Source organism: Diceros bicornis, chromosome 17, assembly GCF_020826845.1.
Source record: "Diceros bicornis minor isolate mBicDic1 chromosome 17, mDicBic1.mat.cur, whole genome shotgun sequence".
In the NCBI taxonomy this organism is placed as follows: Eukaryota; Metazoa; Chordata; class Mammalia; order Perissodactyla; family Rhinocerotidae; genus Diceros; species Diceros bicornis.
In genome coordinates, this window is record NC_080756.1 from 36,494,629 (window position 1) to 36,515,285 (window position 20,657).

The 20,657-nt window shown below is 38.5% G+C and overlaps 1 protein-coding gene across 1 annotated transcript in view; it reads left to right on the plus strand.

Moving 5' to 3' along the window:
- ITPR2 (inositol 1,4,5-trisphosphate receptor type 2) overlaps positions 1–20,657 on the plus strand; it is a 472,032-nt gene that overhangs the window by 402,441 nt on the left and 48,934 nt on the right. The window contains exons 53-55 of the mRNA XM_058558623.1: positions 4,958–5,088; positions 6,192–6,357; positions 17,682–17,842. Coding sequence (XP_058414606.1) covers positions 4,958–5,088; positions 6,192–6,357; positions 17,682–17,842 — 458 coding nt within the window. The remainder of the gene's footprint in view (positions 1–4,957; positions 5,089–6,191; positions 6,358–17,681; positions 17,843–20,657) is intronic.

Sequence of the window (20,657 nt, forward strand, 5' to 3'; positions counted from 1 at the left end):
GTTTGTTACCTTGTGGACAGCAGGTCCACATTACAAAAGGCCCAGGCATACACAGTAGCATAATAACAAGCCTCGCGGTGATGGGGAGGCGGAGCGGCCAGTTCCCGAGGACGTGCCAGCAGATGCAGGTAGGGTCATTGTCCCAGAAGCAGCACATTTGCTCGGTAACTGGCAACCAACTGTGGTTGGAAAAAAAAAGAACTTTTATTTCATTTACTGCAGACCTCCCTGACTTCCTAGACAAAAATATTCACTTAAAAAAAAAAAAAACCCAAACCAGATTTTCTAGAAAAATAAGGTCTTTTTGAGGCAATTTACAAAATATAGCCACAATTATCCTCTAAGTAAAAATCATTTGAATGTATAGAAAAAGGAGAGAGTTCACAGATATCTAGCGTTTATGAGTAATTCAAGTTTAATATGTTTTGGTATTTTGCTTTGACAAAAAAGATTGATGAATACCAGAAACTTATCAGCCTTAATGACACTCTACATTTTGGTTTCCTACTGGGTGCCCAATGTTTTTAATTTTTTTCCTAGTTAAAATTTTTTAAATCAGCATTTCCATAATGAATTGATTGTAGTTCAAGTTTAAGAGTAACAAACAAGAGGTTTTCAGTTGCACTCAGAGTTTCAAATATATCTCAATGACAATCTATTGCTTTCTAAGAAACCATTAAAAATGAGTAGTTTAATTATTAAAGCAGAAAAAAATAGCATTATTAAATACTCTTATTCAAGCATGTTCGGCATTAAAAAAAAACTTATAGACTAAAACCTCAGATCGGGAAATATTTCAGAGCCAATAGGATATATTTTTATTCCTTTCCTCATATGAAACATTTTATTTCTATTATGAATTAAGAAAAAAATACTTTTCTACTAGTATTCAATTGAAAATGAGGGTAATTTAACCTTATATTCAAGTATAGAATTTGTTGATTATGTTAAAACTATAACTTTGCATAACATTTAACAGCCATCTATCAATAATGATGATAATTATGATACCTAGAATTTATTTTGCCCTATACACAAAGCAATGTTCTAAGTTCCTTACACGTATATATCTAGTTCTTTTAAATGTCTCCACGTTAAAAGTCTATTTCCACTAATTCTTTCCTTTCGAATATAAACAGTCATGCTCTCTCACTTTTTTTATAACTACTTCTGTTTTCATCTTTACCCCCTTGCTACCATTAGCTAGACCATTGTTCTTGCATCTGAAATTTTATCCTTGCTCCCATCTATTCCCTCTCTTCCTACACTCTTATGTCCTAATTAAACCTTCTTCTGCATTCTCTTATCCCCTTAAACTAATATCCTATCAATCTCCTCCCTTGCAGCACCAAATTTTTCTATAAAACAATTGGCCTACACTCTCTCCTTCAATTTCTGCCTCAACCATCTTCTCTTTCACTATTTGCCATCTTCCTATTGTTTCCTGATGACCTAATTGTTAAATCCAGCGACCTTTTCTTCTTTCTCATTGCCTTTGACCCTTCTGTAATTTTGACATTTTTTGATACCTTCTCCATCTTAAATTATTTTCTTCCTTAATTTTGGATAGCGGAACTCTCCCGGCTCTCTTGTCCTCTCTAGCTTTTAAAAATGTTTTCACATCTTCTTATCCTACAAACATAAAATCATCTGAGATTCTTTCCTTATCTTCATCAACACACCCTAAGTCCCTTCAGCTCCCGTTCATTCATCCTTCCCATTCTTGCTGCCATTACCATGTTGAGGCTCATAGCACATCATGCCTGAATTATTGCAACTGCCTCCTAAGTGGTCTTTCTACCTCCATTTATTCTCTCCTCTTCAATTCACCTGCTATATCACCACTAGACTACTTGTCAGAAATCACTGCTTTGAATATTTCTTCCCCTACCCCCAACTCAGGATTTCCACGATGCTCCATTGCCTGCCAAATAAAATCCAACCTCCCTAGAGCTTCACAGAGAGCTCCCAGCTTTATCTCCCATTCCTCTACATGCTGGTTTATTTGCTGTGCATTATGTAAGCGAATATTTTTTCTACCTCTGGGACTCTCCACCGATGCCATGTAAATGCCTATCTACTCCTGTCTCAGTCCATTGAATATTCAAGGCAAACTTAGAGTCTACATTAGTTAGAGGAACTCCCCTCTAATTATCCATGGTATTAAAGATTCTCTCCCTATTCTAATCTCTTTGCACTACTTCTTTTATCACATGTTAATTTGTTTTTTTATTTAAGTACATGTTTTATCTCATAGGATTTCACCAACTTGCTGGTAAACCACCTTGCCCCTGTTTAAAGTTCTGCAGTGGCTCTCCATAGCTTTCAGGATAGAGTTTAAGCTCTTCATCTGGGTGTATGAGTTGCTCCATAATCTGGTCCCTGTCTGCTTCTCTTCTCACAGTTCCCACACTCGTCTACGTGCACTAAAGACCCAGTCATTCCAGTCCACCTGCAGTTCCCCAGACACCCATATACTTTCATGCCTCTTTGCCTTTCCTCATCCTAGTTTATCTGCCTGGGATGTCTTACTTCACTGATTTTACTGGCCAAGCATGCCCCTCTTTCAAGATTCAACTCAGATGCCACCTCCTTCAGGACGCTGTCCCTGACGCTCCAGCTCATGAGATGCACATCCATCCTGCCTCCACAGTACTCTGTGAGACTACACTGCCTTTGTTCCTTTGGTGACCCCCCCTTTCCTAGGGGACCATAAGTTTCCTAGGGGCTGACACTTTCATCTTTCCACTTGTATTCCTAGCACTTAGCCCGGGGACTGTTGATGTAGTGAAACCAGGCAGGTTTGGCATGAGGAAGGCCAGCTGGTTATGCAGGTAGGTCTCCACAAGGTGGCATTTACTTAGGTGAATTTACCATGCTTCAGGGCTGGCTTTCAGCCTGAAGGCCTGGGACCTTGGTTTACCATATTGCGAGTGGATGCATCTCACAAAGGTAGAACCTCATTAACCAAGCTCATAGAGGCTGCTCTGTAAAACCAGCATGCCTATGCACTAGGTTTATGGACTGGGTTGACTGGACTATTGCTGGCCTTGACCTGACCTGGGCATTCTCCCTCTGTTTACATGTCACACAGAAAGCTAATTCTCTCATTATATGTTTGCAAACAATCTATTTTATTTCACGATGGCTAATCATGTGAATTGTGTGTGGATTTTACTAGCTCACCTGTTAGAGAACAAACAACCTCATTTCTAAGTTCTGGGAGAGAGATGGGAGCACTTTCCTGTAGCTTCTATATACTGATTAATCTGGTACTTACGTTTTTAGTAAACATGTGTGTGACATGACTGGGTGGTTACTGATTGAATAAATGAATGTAGATCCTGCCACTAGATATGAGATTGCTAGCATATAGACATATTGCACGTGACATCATTAGTGGAAAACCATATTTCTCTTTAAATATTCCTTTAACTGTCTTACACATTTCTAACTATTTTTCTTCACATTCTTTCTAGCCATCACGTTAGAACCCACCACCAGGTGTCGGGGGCCTAACTGGCGCATTGCAGACTGAACTTTCTCACTGCTTTCTCTGCCTACTTTGTCTCTTCTGCTGCTCTGACTGCTGCCACCACAAGCCTTACCTCTTTCCTATTTCTCCTTCCTCCAAAAGCAGTTTTTATTTCTTCTCCTTTCTAAATCATGTGTGCCTTGGGGCTCACCTCTCAGGTAAGTGGTCCAGCACAGACTGCCAATAGCTTTGATGCTGCATTTGCTGCCTGCACATCTCTGACCTCGGTCCTCCTCTCGAAGTGTATGTTTTAAAAAGACACAGATCTGAATAAAGTGAAAATATCAGGATCCCTTACCCATGTGATGTTAAAATAAAGTCAGTTCACAAGAGGAAAATCAGCCTTTTCATAACAAAATACCAAACAGGCCTTTGGTCACGGATCATGTAGACAAAATTAGACTGATTCTTTTTTTCCCTTGGGTGGTGGTTGTTTGTACAATCTGCCTTGATGTGCAGACTGTGGCTACACAATTCCAAAATTCAATGCCACTACGATTCTTTAAACCTTGTAACAAGACAAATACATTTCTGCTTACTTATCAGTGTTAGGAAATCCTGATTCTAATATCTGTTTTAGTATAAACTTTTCATTATTTTAAATCACTGAGAAATTATTACAATTTGGTAACTTTATCCTTAAACAAAATAAGACTAGGAATTTTTCTGCCATATTTTATTTTTTTCTCTCTCCCCATTTCTCCCTAAATATTTTCACGTAAATACATTCACATAAAATAAATTGTTCACATGAAATAAATTGTTCACATAAATACATTGTGCTTCTTACCTGTAGCTCCATACTGGTCATTAAGAAAGCTTAGACATTTACCAAAATAATGAAATAATAAGTGCCCCAATCTGTAAGCACCCAGCATGAGTATGCCAATCTCTATGAAAAGTGTTTTACATACCTTAAATACAATCCTTAAACAACCCTCTGAAGGATTTAATCCTTAAAGAGACCTCCCCATTTTACAGATGAGGACATTGAAGTTAAGTAACTTGCCCAAGTTCCAATACTGGAACAGAGTAGAATTTGAAGCCAGGCCCGCCTAGCTTCCTTGTGGACACTCTTTCCCCTGTAATACTTTTGCTTCCTGAGTTATTTGATTATGTTTTCGAGAGGTCTTACCGCAGTCTCCCCACACCACAACAATGCACAATGAATATTAGCTTTCTTATATTTGTCCTTTTCGTTCTGTAACTTTCCCCCAATGGAAGAAAAAATTATTTCAGGGTATTATATGTGTGGCTTTATCAGTCTGTGTCAGTCATGTGCTGTCACGTATAAAATAGATGTTATTTGACTTCAAAAAATTGTCATGGCGCAGTTATAAAGAAATAGGTCTTTGGAAGTAGATAATAGTACATTTGAAAAACGTGAGTTTGCTGCACTGTTTAATTTTTGTGTTTTTATAGCCGATGAAGAGTATGAAGACGGAATTGAAAGGACATGTGACACTCTCCTGATGTGCATCGTCACGGTCCTGAATCAGGGCCTCAGGAATGGCGGTGGTGTGGGAGACGTGCTGAGAAGGCCATCGAAAGATGTAAGCTGGAGAAAAAATACTTTTTCAAGAAGCACATAATCATTCTTTACCCTTTCTTAACAGCATTTACAATATGGTTTTTGTTTTCAGGTACTGTATTGTGTTGTTTGCTTTAAAAGTATAACGGTGGCCATTAAAACCAATTAATTGTATACTAGGATTACACAGAAACAGCTAATGTACTAAAAATCTATGTACGTTAGTAGGGTTATGAAATTTTTCCGAGTTTGAACTGTGTATTGTATTACAGCAACGAAATCTTGCCTACAGGCTTTGTAGAGGAGTTGATTGTTACACAAATAACAGAAACCAGGCTGCCCCTTGTCTATCAGGTTTCTCAGGCATGAAGATTTACTCTTTGCCTTTGAAGAGGAATAGCCTTCATTATTTATCCATGATGAATATAAAATTTGGACGAATTCTAACAGGATTTCATATATTAAAATGGCAAGGCCGAAAAATTTCTCATTAGCTGCAAAATCTCAGGTACCAGGCTGGGAACTTGAAAAATCTCAGTTCTTCTACAGGCTAGCTGTATCATGTCATCAATTCATCTAATGTTTCCTCGTCTATGAAACAGCTAGACTACACGATCTCTAATGTGTATTTAATACTGTTCGTCAAATAGAAATAGTTTGAGCTGTATGTACTTGATCCTATAAGGCCAAGAACAAAACCTACTCCAGAAACTGACAAATCATTAGGTCCTCCTCAGGTCTTTAATCTATCACCTTTGTAATTGGTATTTGTCTACCTTTTGTGCAGCTTCTGGGATAGGGGCCCACTGCACCAAAATGCATTAGCAGAATGACATAGTAAAGTAGTTTTTAATGAAAGGTAAGTCCCTCCATTTTGGGGGATGGGTTGTGTAACTCCTAGAGAATGGAAGGGTTTCTGGGAACAGGCTGTGAAGTTTTTCTCATCACAATTAAAGAAAACGAAGATAGAAAGTGGGTCTTAGCTTTCCGAGTTGGCATACTATTTATGTTCATTTATTAAACATTTTATTGAATATATTCTCTATGCTAGAAAATATGCTAAATCAACATGCCTTGAAAATGTGTATGCATATGTATATGATATATTTTAAATTTTTATTTCAGGAGCCCTTGTTTGCTGCCCGAGTGGTCTATGACCTTCTTTTTTATTTCATTGTTATCATTATCGTTCTTAACTTGATTTTTGGTGTTATCATTGATACTTTTGCTGATCTCAGAAGTGAAAAACAGAAAAAAGAAGAAATTCTAAAGACAACCTGCTTCATCTGTGGTAAGTGTTCTCAAAATACTAAAATGATAGATGAAGAAACTGCCCAGGAGGAAGGAGGGGCTAGAATGATTTTTATTTGTCATGCTTTGGGAAAAATTATTTCAAAATGAAAGCTGGACAAAATTCAGATTATGTAACTGAGCCTTGGACTTGGATTCTCTGTTCCATAAATAGAAGAATTACATCCCAGAGCTCTCTTGTCATTATTTCTGCAATTTGTATGATTCTCTGACTATAGAATGTGTTGCAAAATGCCATAAGGTTCCACCAACTGGCAAACAGATTTTTAATCAGAGTAACATATTGATTAAACAGCAGAATGATTTTTATTTTACTTTGTTAGATGATGAGTCCACAGATGATTTTTCCAGCAACTTGAACTTCTACACACTGACAACTGTTTTCGATGCTGAACTATGCTTTCTCTCAGTTTTTGGACTACCTCCCTCTCTCCTTCTCTCACCACATTGTCCTCCCCTTCTCCCACTGTTAGTTAGCGCTCTCAGGCCCACCTAACCTTCTCTTTGCCCTCATCATTCCCTTTGGCTCCACCATCTTCTCCATAAACCTTAGCCCTTTCTGGCTTTATCTCTCTAGGTGGCCTAGTCACCCTAGAATCCATCCCCTTCCTTGACTAATCACCAGCTCCAGGTTACACTCATCATCTATTTTTCCATGTTGGGCTGAAGAATCTTCTGGTAAAGTCACAAAACAAGCATAAGGTCTTCACTACTATGTTATTCTATAACTCAAATTGGGCCCTCCATAAATCCCATTTCCTCCTTGATTCACCTTTTGTCAACTGTCTCGTTCCCCTCAATGACTCTTTCAAACCCTTTACAACGTTCTTTCAACAGTCAGAGGTATACCAAGTAATAACCTGTGATAATGAGCTGTATTCCAAGGAAATAAATATGAATTCGACATGGTCTTCTTCAGGGTGTTGATAATCTACTGTGGAATACAAACAATAAATATCATTGCTATCTAATGTGTTAAGGGAAATGATAGAGAAGTTCACAGGTTGTTGTACCCCTTCGGGTTGTGGTGGGGGCAGGCAAGAAAGAGTTAAGAAAGGCTTGTTAGAGGAGATGGTAACAGAGCTGATGGTAAAAAATGGAAGGGAGGTAGCTGTATCAAAGTGGGTAGAAGCAGAGTGGCCAGCATAAAGAAAGGCATGGAGGGAAGAAGAGCACAATGAGAGTCTTCTGTTATAAGCAGCTCAGTGTTGGTGCATAAATTTCAGAGGAGGACATGCCAAGAGAAGAGGTTGGCCAGATCATATGTAGTCTTCTATATTAAAATACTTGGACTTGCTCTTATAGACTTATAGAGGATAATGAACCATTAAAGAATCTTAGGTAGAGGAGGACAGGGTCTAATTTTTCTTGGAGCACTGTGGCAGCTATAGGAGGTCGTTTATCAGGGGGCAATACTGTAGGCAGAGTAACCAGGTAGCAGGTTATTGCCATAGTCCAAGTGAAAGGTAATTAAACCTTGATCCAGGAAAGTTAGAGGGGCAGTATTAAGAGTAGAAGACAGAGTCATGAATTATTTAGGAGATAACAAGTATTGATGAGGATGTGGAGAAGAGGGAACCCTTGTGCACTGGTGTGGGAATGTAAATTGGTGCAGCCATTATGGAAAACAGTACCAAGATTCCTCAAAAAATTAAAAATACAACTACTATAGGATCAAGCAATTCCACTTCTGGATATTTACCTGAATAAAACAAAAACATTAATTTGAAAAGTTATATGCACCCCTGTGTTCATTGCATCATTTTTTACAATTGCCAAGATATGGAGGCAACCTAAGTGTCCATTGATAGATGAATGGATAAAAAAGGTATAGTATATATATACACATATGTATACACACACACACACACACACACACACACACACACACACATAATGGAGTATTACTTAGCCATAAAAAAGAATGAAATCTTACCATTTGCAACAACATGGATGGGCCTAGAGGCATTATGCTAAGTGAAATAAGTCAGAGAAAGACAAATATCCTATGATTTTACTTATACGCAGAGTCTAAGAAAAACAAATGAACAAACAAAACAAAACAGAAACAGACTCATAGATACAGGGAACAAACTGGTTGTTGCCAGAGAGGAGGGAGGTGGGAGGATGGGCAAAATAGGTGAAGGGGATTAAGAGGTACAAACCTCTAGTTATAAGAATAAATAAGTCATGGGGATGTAATGTACAGCATAGGGAATATAATCAATAATATTGCAATAACTGTATGGTGATGGACGATTACTAGACTTGTTATGGTGATCATTTGGTAATGTATATAAATGTCAAATCACTATGTTGTACACCTCAAACTAACATAATATTATATGTCAACTATACTTCAATTTAAAAAAAAAGAATTTTTAAATCTCAATGATTAGGAATTGATATGAAAGATTGGGTGCCTAGGTGGATGGTAGTACCAACAGTTGTGTTTGAGAATTGGAGAAAAAAAAATTTTAGATGGGAATATGCTTAGTTTGGCTTTGGAAATACTGAAATTGAGGTGTACTGAACAACCCAGCAGGATACGCCCAGCACAGTGGGCAACATATGAGTCTGAGCCTCAGAGGATGCGTCTGCACTGGAGACTATAATTGGGGAATCCTCAGCCCGTATGCAGTAGTAAAAGCTGGAATGTGGAGAAAGACTTCCAAGTAAAAAGAGATGATGGAATTCAAGTGGAAAACATCAGCACTGAAGAGTTAAGAGAGAGAGAGGATCACACACACACAAAACTGTCGAGTCAGAGTGGTGTGAGGAGAAGCAGGAATGTGTGGCACATGGAAGTGAGGGGAGAACACAGCCTTGGGAAGAAAGGGATTGATTATCAACTATGTCAAAGCATAGAAGGCCAATAACACGTGGACTGAAGTAAAGCCTTTGGATTTCTCATGAAGGAGGCTTTGATGACTTTAGATAGAGTCATTTCCACAAGGATTACGGCAGATACCAGATTGCACAATACTTGGGGGAGACTTGCTGGAAGGAGATGAGGCAGAAAGAAGAATCTTCTCTTTATATGTCTAGATTAGGTATAGGAAAGCAATACAGAGAGGGAGCCAAGGAAGACATCATATAATAATTTGGGGATTTGGGGAAGAGGGTCGTTGTATGGAAGGGTGTGAGTTTCACGGAAGAAAAAGATACTGCCCTTGAAAATCTTCCTGTGTGTCTTAAAGTCTTGCTTTTACACTGCTTCTTCTAAGCCCTTTTCTTTGCAATCATAATAACTATTATGTCAGCACATTACCTCTGAAAAAAAGGGTTCTTTGGGAGAATCTATCAGTAGGATGCGAACCTCATTCTAAGATATGATCCTGTCTCCTGTATTTTAACAACAAAAAACATGAACAGCAAAATAAGCCCATCACTTAACCACCCTTCCTGTTCCTCTAAGCTTTCACTTCCCTGTCAGGTTTCTCTTTGGCCTTTCACAGTTATTAAAAAGCCTATAACCTATAAATTCCTTTAAACATCACAATAACCCTCATCACCAGATTGAAATGTTTTCCTCAAATCTGATCATTAATTTCCTGCTGACCTTTTCTTCTACCACGGATTGCTCATCTATGCTTCCATCACAAGGTCCTATTTCTTCTCCCAACTCCTAGATAAGAGGTTCTGATTTTATCATTGACTCCTTTTCTCTTCTCTCTGCCCTCCTCTTTAACACCACTTTATACAGATACTTGCCAAATATGCAACCACAGCTCCAACCTCTCTGCAGACTTTTCTCCTTTGTTTTCAATTGTTGACTGACATTTAGAAAGGCATGACTTCCTGGCAGCCAAATTTACAATGTTCAAAAATCAATGCATTATGCCTTTCCATCTCCTCCTTCTAACCCAGCAACTTATCCTGACTTCCATATTGCAATTAATGATAACCCACTGTGCCTTCAGGTATCTGGGCTAGGAACTTCACCATTTTTAGCATCTCCTTTTTCCTCTTCCAGGTGCACTGGTTACCTAATGTGTTAATGAATCTATTTTCACAATCTCACTCACTTCCTTCCACATATCCCATAGCCACACCTTGGTTTTTCACTCTCACCCTGGCTCACACCCCCAAATGGCCTGCTCAGTGCTGCCAGACTAATTTTTCCACTTTGAATTAATCATTTTCATACTCAAAAAGCTATCAATATCATCACACAGTTTATAACTCTAAAACTCTAATTTTTCTGGCATGAAAGGTGGCCCACAATTGGACTGCTTCTTTCTTTGTCTATCCTTGCACCTATTGTCCTCCTAGCTCAAGTTCCAGTTCAACTACTTTGTTCATCTTTAACTTCTAGACTCTCCATGTCTTCTAGTTACGGTGTTTCTGTTTGGAATGCCCAAACTCCTAAGCTGTTAAACTCCTGCCCTCTCTCTGAGGCCCAGATCTAAGGCCATTATTCCATGAAGTCTTCTCTGATCTCATTAACCAGAGCAAACATGTCTGCTCCTAAATTCCTCACATCACATTAGCTATGTGGTACTGTACATATTTTTTGTTGCCTTATCTCCTCTGCTGGATGCTATGTGCTGTCATATTGTAGAAAGTGCATGAACTTTATAGTCAAATAGACATAGGTCTACAACGGTTTCACATCTTGGCTATGTGATCTTGGCCAAGTTTCCTTTCACCTTGAACTGTTGTTCCCTCATCTGGAAAGTGGGGAATATAATGCCATGTTTTGGGGTTGGGGTGAGTATAAATGAGATCATGTATATCAAAATCCCTAGCTCAAGGCTTAGCTGACAGTAAGCCCTCAATATACGTTAATTTCTCTTTATTAAGTGATCCAGATCCATGTCTTATCCATTTTTATGCTTCCATAATATGTGTTGGGGATCATTCGTAAGTATTTGCATAATGAATGACTATCCAATAAGTCAGCTCCAAATTAATGTTTTCTCTGTAGTTATGTGGCTTATAACCTATAAAAGGAAACTAAAGCAAGTAAGTGTTAAATTGATATATATTGCAGACAAAAAACCTATGTGCGCTAATTGAAAGTTATTCCAAATTTTGTCACATGCAGGATATTGTTTCTGGGGCATGCACATGCCTACAGGGATATAGGGTGATATATCAGGAGTCACAAAGAGATGTTAAATCAACATGGTCTATTTTCCAGAAGCTTCACATTTGTTCAAATATTTGAGGCCACTTAGGTAATTTAACCTAAGAGTAAATTTAAATAGTAGTTTTATATTAGAACAAATAGAATGTCATAACGTGGAACAAATTTAGTGTGAACATTTAAAATAAAATAAAACTTTTTTAAAAATTGAAAAGTGGTCCCAAGCAGTTTTAGCTGCTAATCCCTGCAACCTCAGTGACATAAGAGTTCTCTACTCTCTGCCCTCAAAGGACCACATGTTCATTAGAAATATGTGAGAAGCATTATGATAATATATATCTAGATATACATTTATTCCTGGAATCGCTTACCACATATAAGATCTAATACATACCGTATATATTATAGGAACTCAATTACAACAATGATTTAAACAGTTGGAATATTTGGGAGTTGTACTAGTAGGCTATAAAATAGTTGTGGTTAATCTAGAAATGGTTCTTGGAAGAGTTGGGCATTAAGTCGAGATCCAAATAGGGAAAGAATATCAAATAAGAGGGGAGAGAACCTCCACAATAGGAGAGAACTGGCTCCAGGAGCATACCAGTGACACCCATATTAGCAACAGAGGAGGTAGATTGTGTGACAGACAATGAGAGCAGATGGGACTTCCCCAGCCTTGAAGACAATGACCAGATGTTTGAGAGTTATGACTCAGAAAACGAGTGCTAGTGGTCCAGAAGGCAATGATAGGATGATGATTAGCAGATGACAGAGCTGAAGCAATAAACATAGAAACAAATTGGCTCTGGTGTCCATATTAATTATTAATTTTGAAATACCAGAGGCTAAAAATCCAGTGAAAAGGAGATGTCAACATACGAGGTGTGACAAAATAACAAAATGGAGAAAGGATTTTATATTAGGTCAGAATTCCTATCATAAGGATAGTCAAGTTCCTAGAATTAAAGGTCTTTCTAGGTGATGTAAGAGGAGATAAAGTCTATATTGTCAGAGAGAGGCCTTCTATGTTCTTCTCTCAGTATATTAGTTCCTTATTATCTGTACTTACATATTAAAGTCATTCATTCATTTATTTGTTCAACAGTTACTTGTTGGGCATCTACTATGTACCAGGGTATTGCAGTGAACAAAACAGACAAAAATACTGCCAACCTTATTTTCTGACATATACAGAATGTCAAATGGTGACAGAAAAATAAGGCAGAGAAGAGGAATATGAGGATGCCTGGGTGATGGGTGGGTGTGTGCCCTTACCTTAGTCATACTATGTGGGAAACACAGCATAATACACAGTCTGCTTCTTTTTCCTGGAAAGTTTATATTGAGCACACAAAGCTCCTCTTATCCTTCCTTTCTTTCTCCCTAGGTCATCTCATCTCATCCAATACCCTGGCTTTCATTGTTCATTTTACATCGTTTATCCTTGAACCAGTACATTTACATCTTGACCTTTCTATTTGGAATTTCCAGCTTCCTATCTGATATCCCAACACTGGTTGTTCTATAGGCGTCTTAAACTCAACACATCCCCAGTCAAACATATCCTTCCTCCAAAATCTCTTCCTTCTCTTTTTTTCTCTTGCTGTAGGGATATTACCATAAACTCAGTTATTCAAGTCAGTAAATTCAGAATCATTCTTGATTCCTCCTAAATCTATACCTCTAATTGGACATCAAACCGTCTTAAATTTTCATTCCAAAATTCCTCTTCAATCTCTCTTATTCATTTATTCAATTATTCTGTCAACTTTAGTTGAATGCCTGTTTTTCAGATACCGTGCCAGGTGCTGGTACTACAAAAATAAACCAGACAATAAAGTGGTAGAAGCTAAGCTAGAGATAGACAAATTTTCATAGCAAAGTGTTGTGGGCACAGAGAGGATCAACTAACTGGCTGTGTCTGTGGGAGCCAGAGTGGTGGCAGTGGTTGAGCCACGTCTTGAAGAAGGGATACCTGTAAGGCAGGAAAGAGACTAGATGGAGGCATACAATTTTCAAAGGACTTGGTGTGCTTGGAGAATGGTGAGAAAGTCAGAGTGACTACAAAAACTGTGCAGAGTGAATTGTCAGTGCATGAGTCTGAGGATGATTTCAAGTTCCCTGGTTGACAGGAACTTCATTAACTGAGGCGAAGAAGGGCTAAAGAAACAAATTTTTGATGAGTTGAGTTTGACATGCCCACAAGCTATCCACAAGGATTTATCCAGGCAGCAGCTGGAAATAGAAACTGAAGTTGAGAAGAAAGGTCAGTGCTGGGGATAAAGATTGAGAAATCATCAGCATGATGATGGTTGAAACCATGGGAATGAACAATAATGCTCAGAGAGTGAGACCCAGTGAAGATGCAAGACAACCAGTTTCCCTCTTTTACATTCCCCTCCACTGCCCTAGTCCCCTGGTCTCCTCGCCCTCAGCCCCTTCTCCCACAGTCTTCCTCAAAATCCTGCCATAGGAAGTTGCTTAAAGTACAGCTCTGAATATGCTAGGCTTCACTCAAAAGGCTGCAGAATACAGTGCAGATTCCTTAGCTTTGCGTTTCAAGCTCTTCATGATTTGTGGCAAATGTACCATTTCATCTCCATTTCTGAATGTTCCCTTCTGGTCACACCAGAGGAATTGACACTCCTGCAAACAGGTCATCTACTTTCATCTCTAGCATTGCCATGCTATTTCCTCTGCCCAGAAGGCAAAAGAACATGGCTTTGGAGTCAGAAATATTTTTATTTAAATACTAGCTGACTTCTCCACTAACCAGAGGTGTTAACTTGAGCAATTAATTGAATCCCTTTGAATCTGTTTCCTCATATGCTAAAAGGTCAGATTGGATTATTGTAATTATAATAGCATATTTAGACATCTTTATAGTTGTCAGCATAATAGATGTTCAATAAAAATTAAGTACCTTTTATTACCATTCATCTCTTCTCCACTCGCCATAATCATGTTTCATAGGCCAGACATTTAAAGCTTTACACCTCCTTTACACCTTTAAAAATGTACCTGGTCAGAATTCATTTTGCCGTCCTTTATGCTTCCTTGGCAGTCTATACCACTGCAGAATATAACACAAGCTGTGTTTTTCCTCTGCCATATTACAGATTAATTGATAGTAGACACATTATTTTTATGGTCCTATGTACCTTGCAACAGACAGGTAATTGTTAGAATTGAATTCTGGGAGAAATCTATTTAACATTTTCTCTTTTTTTTTTCTATAATAGTCTATTGAAATATAATTTACATACCTTACAACTCACTCATTTAACGTGTACAATTCAATGGTTTTTAGTATATTCTGAGTTGTATATCCACCATCACAATCAATTTTAGAACATTTTCATTGCCCTCAAAAGAAACTTCATACTCTTTAGCCATCACCACTCCTCCTCTACCCCATCAAACCTTCTATCCTCTTCAGCCCTAGGCAACCATTGATCTACTTTCTGTCTCTTTAGATTTGCCCATCCTGGACATTTCATATAAATGGAATCATATACTACGTTTTCTTCTGTGTCTTGCTTCTTTCACTTATGATGTTTTCAAGGTTCATGTTGTAGCATGTATCAGTACTTCCTTCCTTTTTATGGCAGAAAAATATCCATTGTATGGCTATACCATATTTTGTTTATCCTTTCATCAGTTGATGAACATTTGGGTTATTTCTACTTTTTGGCTATTATGAGTAATGCTGCTGTGAACATTCATGTACATGTTTTTGTGTAGACATATGTTTTTATTTCTCTTGTGTGTGTACCTAGGAGTGGAATTGCTGGGTCATATGGTAACTCTCTGTTTATTTAACCTTTTGAGAAACTGCCAAACTGTTTTCCAAAGTTGCACTATGTTACATTTCTACCAAATTGTAGGTACCAACTTTAGTTGATACTTATCCACATCATCACCAGCACTTGTTATTATCTATTTTTGATTATAGCCATCCTAGTGAAATAATATTTCATTAGTGAAGTGTTTTTGATTCATTCAATCAATATTTTATTCAGTGCCAACTGTGTACCAGGCACTGTTCTAAGCTGTTGGGACCACCGGTAAAGAAAAGAGACAAATATATCTGCCCATGGACATGCAATAAATAATAAACATGATAAGTTTCTATCTAAGTTCCTGGATAAAATGACATTCCTTTCTTCTGTGCTGATTAGCAGGCAGGATTTGTCTTGCATAACCATTTATTTTTACCTGTTTATCTTAGACTTATGGCCCAGTTTAATTTAACAACTTTGATAGGGCTATATTCAGTTAGGAGGTAACAAGCACTATAGGAAAAAGAGGAAAGAAGGGGAAGAGTGATTGAGAGTGTTGGCAAAAGGAAAGGAGGGACGGGTTGTAGGATGAAATAGTGTGATCAAGTTAAGCCACATTGAGAAGGTGAGATTTGAGGAAAAACTTGAAGGTGAGTGAGTTAGTCAAAGACATACCAGAGAGAAGAATGTTGTGGGCAGAGAAAACAACTAGTCCAACGGCCCTGAAGCAGGGGTCTGTGTGCAAGGAAGAGCAAGGAGGCCAGTGTGGCTGGATGAGAGTTAGCAAGGGAGAAGATAGTAGGGGACAAGGTTCGAGAGGCTATAGGGCCAAATTACTTAGGGTTTAGCAGATGGATATTGCATGGGACATGCTTATACTCAAAAAATTATTCATTGTTTATCTGAAATCCAGACTTAACTGGACATCCTGTATTTTATCTGGCAACTCTACTCATAGGCCATTGTAAGAACTTTGACCTTTAGTCTGAGGAAGTCAGGAGCCACTGCAGAATTTGGAAGAGAGGAGAAACACCATCCTACTTAGGTTTTTAAAAGATCATTCTGGCTATAGTGTTGAGAATAGGCCATAGAGAGTAAAAATGAAAAACAGGGAGGCGTGGGAGGCTATTGAAGTCATCAGATGAGAGATGATAAGGGCTCAGACGAGAGTGATAGACATGGAGGTGGTGAGAAATGATCAGATTCTGGATGTATGTTGAAGGTAGAGCCAAAAGAATTTCAACATAAATTGGATGTGGTATGTGAGAGAGAGAGGATTCAAGGATGACTCCTAGACTTTTGGCTTGAACAACTGGAAGACTAGAGTTGCCATGGAATGAGAAGAGGACTGTGGGTGGAGCAGGTTTGGGGAAGAGGATTAGGTTTTATTTGAGGCCTGCTGAGATGATGATAGGTCAAATAAGTTGAGGCATAGCCATCAGGCAGCCGAATTTTATGGTATTTTCCATAAAAATATCCAATAATATAATTTAAAAGGTCACCCCTTCAGAGGGGATATATTTTTTACTTATTGTACTATTTAAAGGGTCTTCTTGGCTGAATGGTCAAATGGCCTTTTTTCTTTATTTTTCTTTTTCTTTTTTTAAAATATGATTAGGAAAAGAGTAGCCAGGATTGGAATTCAATTTCCTGGGTTTTTTCCTCCAGTATCTGAACTGGAAAACCAGACTGAATCCCAACATCCCATTTTACTTGGCAGTGTAATTCGTTTTTCCATAGATGTGTTTCTTCATCTCCATTCATTTCCTTTCATCCACTCTTCAACCTTTGAGAGAAAGTAATCTTACTACCCAGATCCTCTCTTCAATGTTCTTCCAGAGGTTGAAAATGTGCCCTGGAAATTGAGCAGACCGTCCTTTCCCCAAAATGCCTGGAACACAGTAGTCTAAGGGGCTGGACGAGTCTGTGAGTCCTCATTGCACTCAGAGCACTCATTCGCTTGCCTTTCACTGATTACAAGTGGTTTTGAAGAGATGACTGTCTCAGCTGCCTTCCCTCTTTTTTCTCAATTTTCTGGATAAAATGACATTTGTTTTCTGTCCTGATTAGCAGGCATGCCTTTCCTTGCACAATCATTTTGACTTTTTTTCTTACACTTGTGGTCCGGTTTAATTTGACAATTTTGATATGGCTATATTTAAAGTTATCTGCAAATTTTACATCTGTTAGGACTGCATTTCCAAGGATCCATGGGAAAAAAATGTTAGTTGGGAAGAAATCTGTAAACTATGGCCTTTTTTCTGGAGGTCTTATGTACTATGTTGTTTTTAATCATAGCATTTTAAATTGGCAGACTGTTACAGAAAGCATTTTTTTTTACAGTAATTATAATGTTTTGTTTTATGCTGAGAAGTGAGTGCTGATTAAATGATAAATTAGGTACATTGTCTTTCCTGTGTTTTGCAGGACTCGAGCGGGACAAGTTTGATAATAAGACTGTTTCATTTGAGGAGCACATCAAATCAGAACACAATATGTGGCATTATTTGTACTTCCTAGTCCTGGTGAAGGTTAAAGATCCAACTGAATACACTGGACCTGAAAGTTACGTGGCTCAAATGATTGTGGTGAGTGATCCGAGGGTTTTAATCTGTGACTATATTGCATTTCATATGCTTTCTCCTTCTCTACCTTACCCATCTCCCAAAATATAAATGTTCTAGTTAACTTTTAAATAGGACTATCAGTCATTGAGGAACCCCCATACCGGCTAAATCATTGCTTCCCAATGGACTTCTTGGTTATACAAACCAAACCTAAGTCTCAAGTGCACAGATGATATTTTCTGAAGAATTCTCTGTGCAGTGAATACCACTATCTGAGTCATGTCTGTCGTCTTCTGACCTCATGCCTCCTGTTATTACTGATGTCTCAATTCAAAAATCTGGAACTTTCCCATTGGCAAATGAACAGAAGATTCATACTTTAAGAAATTCCTTGCATTTCAGAAATCAAGGGTTTAAGAAATTAAATTGTTTTTGGGAAGAGTGTAACGTTCGATCTCAGTGGGAGAGCACTGGCTCTCTGTCAGCATACACTTTGGATAGATGTACCAATGTTGGCGATGGATTTGCACTGATCCTGCCACATCCAATTGCTTATAACTCCTCACTAAAACCAGTAGCATTGCACAGAGGGTGTGACTGTCCATGATTCGAAGTTTCTTCTGTTTTTTAGAAGATTAGAACTAACTGGCTTAAAGAGAAGCCAAAGTTACAACTTTAGTGTATCCATGATACGTATTTAGTGAGTGAGTATCACTGCATCTGATACATGTTCTTGCATTCTTATAATAAACGTAGCTGTATATCGGATTTTTTTCTCAAAAATCATCCTACAAAATTGTGTTCACTGTTTGAGAATTAAGCCTTAGAAGAGTCATGGACCTCCTTGCTGCTTGATCCGAAGGATAACTTTTAGAAAGCACCAAAGCCAAAGGGTCAGGCGAGGCAGGTAACAGTGGCTCTGTATCTTTCCCTCTGGGAGCTCACCATCTACTTAGGAAGACATAAACTCAATATAAGGAGCAACCAAAGAACATTTTCAGAGGTTATCATATTAATAAGTTAATATAGCAGTAGTTTACCTTACCTGACAGTACGTATGTATCACGGGAGAGCTACGTGTAAATTGAATTTTTATAGTTCAGCATTTTTCATGCTTTTTTATTATTGACTTGCATCCTACTATAAGTTATTTTCTCTACATTCTTCATATAACTGTGGGCAGAACCTAGTATTCTTTCTTTTCCCCCATGTTTTCTTTTCTGTCCTCTCTCCTTTCTAAATTAGAAAAAAAAGTAATCATTGTGAGGATATGCATTCATAGTCATTAATTATACATTTTTGATCTCAAGATTCTCAGAGACCATTTGTGTGAAACATTTTGTCTCTGCTTGCTAGGAGGAAAAAAAACATGTAAAGCACTACATCTAAAATGTGACCTCACATTGTTATATTTTTATCAAAGCTTGAGTAAGTTTAATTAATATATATTTATTGGGCACTCGTTCTTGGACTAAAGGATTTCGAGGAATACACTGAAGAGTCTGGTACATTCCTTTTCTGCCAAGGAATAGAGAGCTTAGTAAGAGGGAGAGGAGAATAAAAGTAGAATAGGCTGAGCTCCCCAGGAGTGGAACAAATGAAAATCTGTGAAGGCTTACAGATGTAGAGTGACATCCAACTGGGAGGTCGTGGAGGGGAACTGGTGTGTGTGTGTGCGCGCACGCCTGTGTGTTGGGGGACAATACATCAGACAGGGTAGATGGGGGCTGTCTGCTGGATTAAGAGTGAGTTCTTGTAAGAGTGAGCAGCCTGAATGAAGGCAGAAAAATGAGCCTCTGAGACACGTGGGGGTCACTAGTTGCCCAGTTTCACTGGCGCATAGTTCACTTGTAAGGAAGCTCTGAGAGATATGACAGGAAAAGGAGATTGGACTTTTGAGCAATAAGTGTAGGTGTTTGGACGTTATTTCATCAGCAATGGGAAGCCACTGAAAGTTTTAACTAAGGGAAAGATGTGGTCTAGAACAGTTGTCAGGCAGTGGTGTGTAGGCTGGTTTGGAGAAGGGAAAGATGAAGTCAGAGGTGGGTTTTTGCAATTGATGAGATTAGGGGTGGGCGACATGGGAGGAGGTGGGGAAGAGCGGGGGAGGTGGAAGACTGTAAGATGAGCCAAAGATGCCTGACATCATGACCCTCGTCTTTGGGAGAAAGGTGGTGTATCGGTTTCAGAAAGTCTCTTTGTTAGAAGAAGCTGGTCAGAGAAGACTTGTTGATTTTGAAGTGAGACTGGAGGCCAAGTCATGGATTAGGAGGGACAGTATGGTGACAACAACAAGAGCCTTAGAGCCAAAAAGATCTTGGCTCAAACTTTGGCTCTATCAGTTGTTTGCTGTGTGGTCTTTGATATCTTGAGTGAGTCTTTGACTCTGCCTCCTCATCTAAAAGTCAGAAAATTGGTGTGAGATGATGCATAAAAGTTGTCCAGCACAGTGTAGGTACTCAGTAATTGACAGTTTTCACTGTGACTGTCCACATGGAATGATAATCGAAGCCATCAGATTAGAGAGAAGTGGGAGAGGGGAGAAAGTCTAAAGAGAGAAGAGAAGAGAAAGCCAGAGACAGAAGCTGGGGGATCCTCCATTTAGGAAAAAAAAGAAAGATGAGTAAAATAAGTAGAAAAGAAGACAATAAAAAGGGCAGAAGGAGAACCAGGAAGTGGAGTGTGTCAAAAGCCAAGCAATGAGCATTTCAGTGTCAGAGTTCAACAGCATCAATTACTGCAAAGAGGCCATAAAGAAGCCTTTGGATCAAAGCCTTTGGATGTTATAGTAAGGAAATCGTCAGGTGACTTTTACCGTAAGAGAAGACTGCTGTGA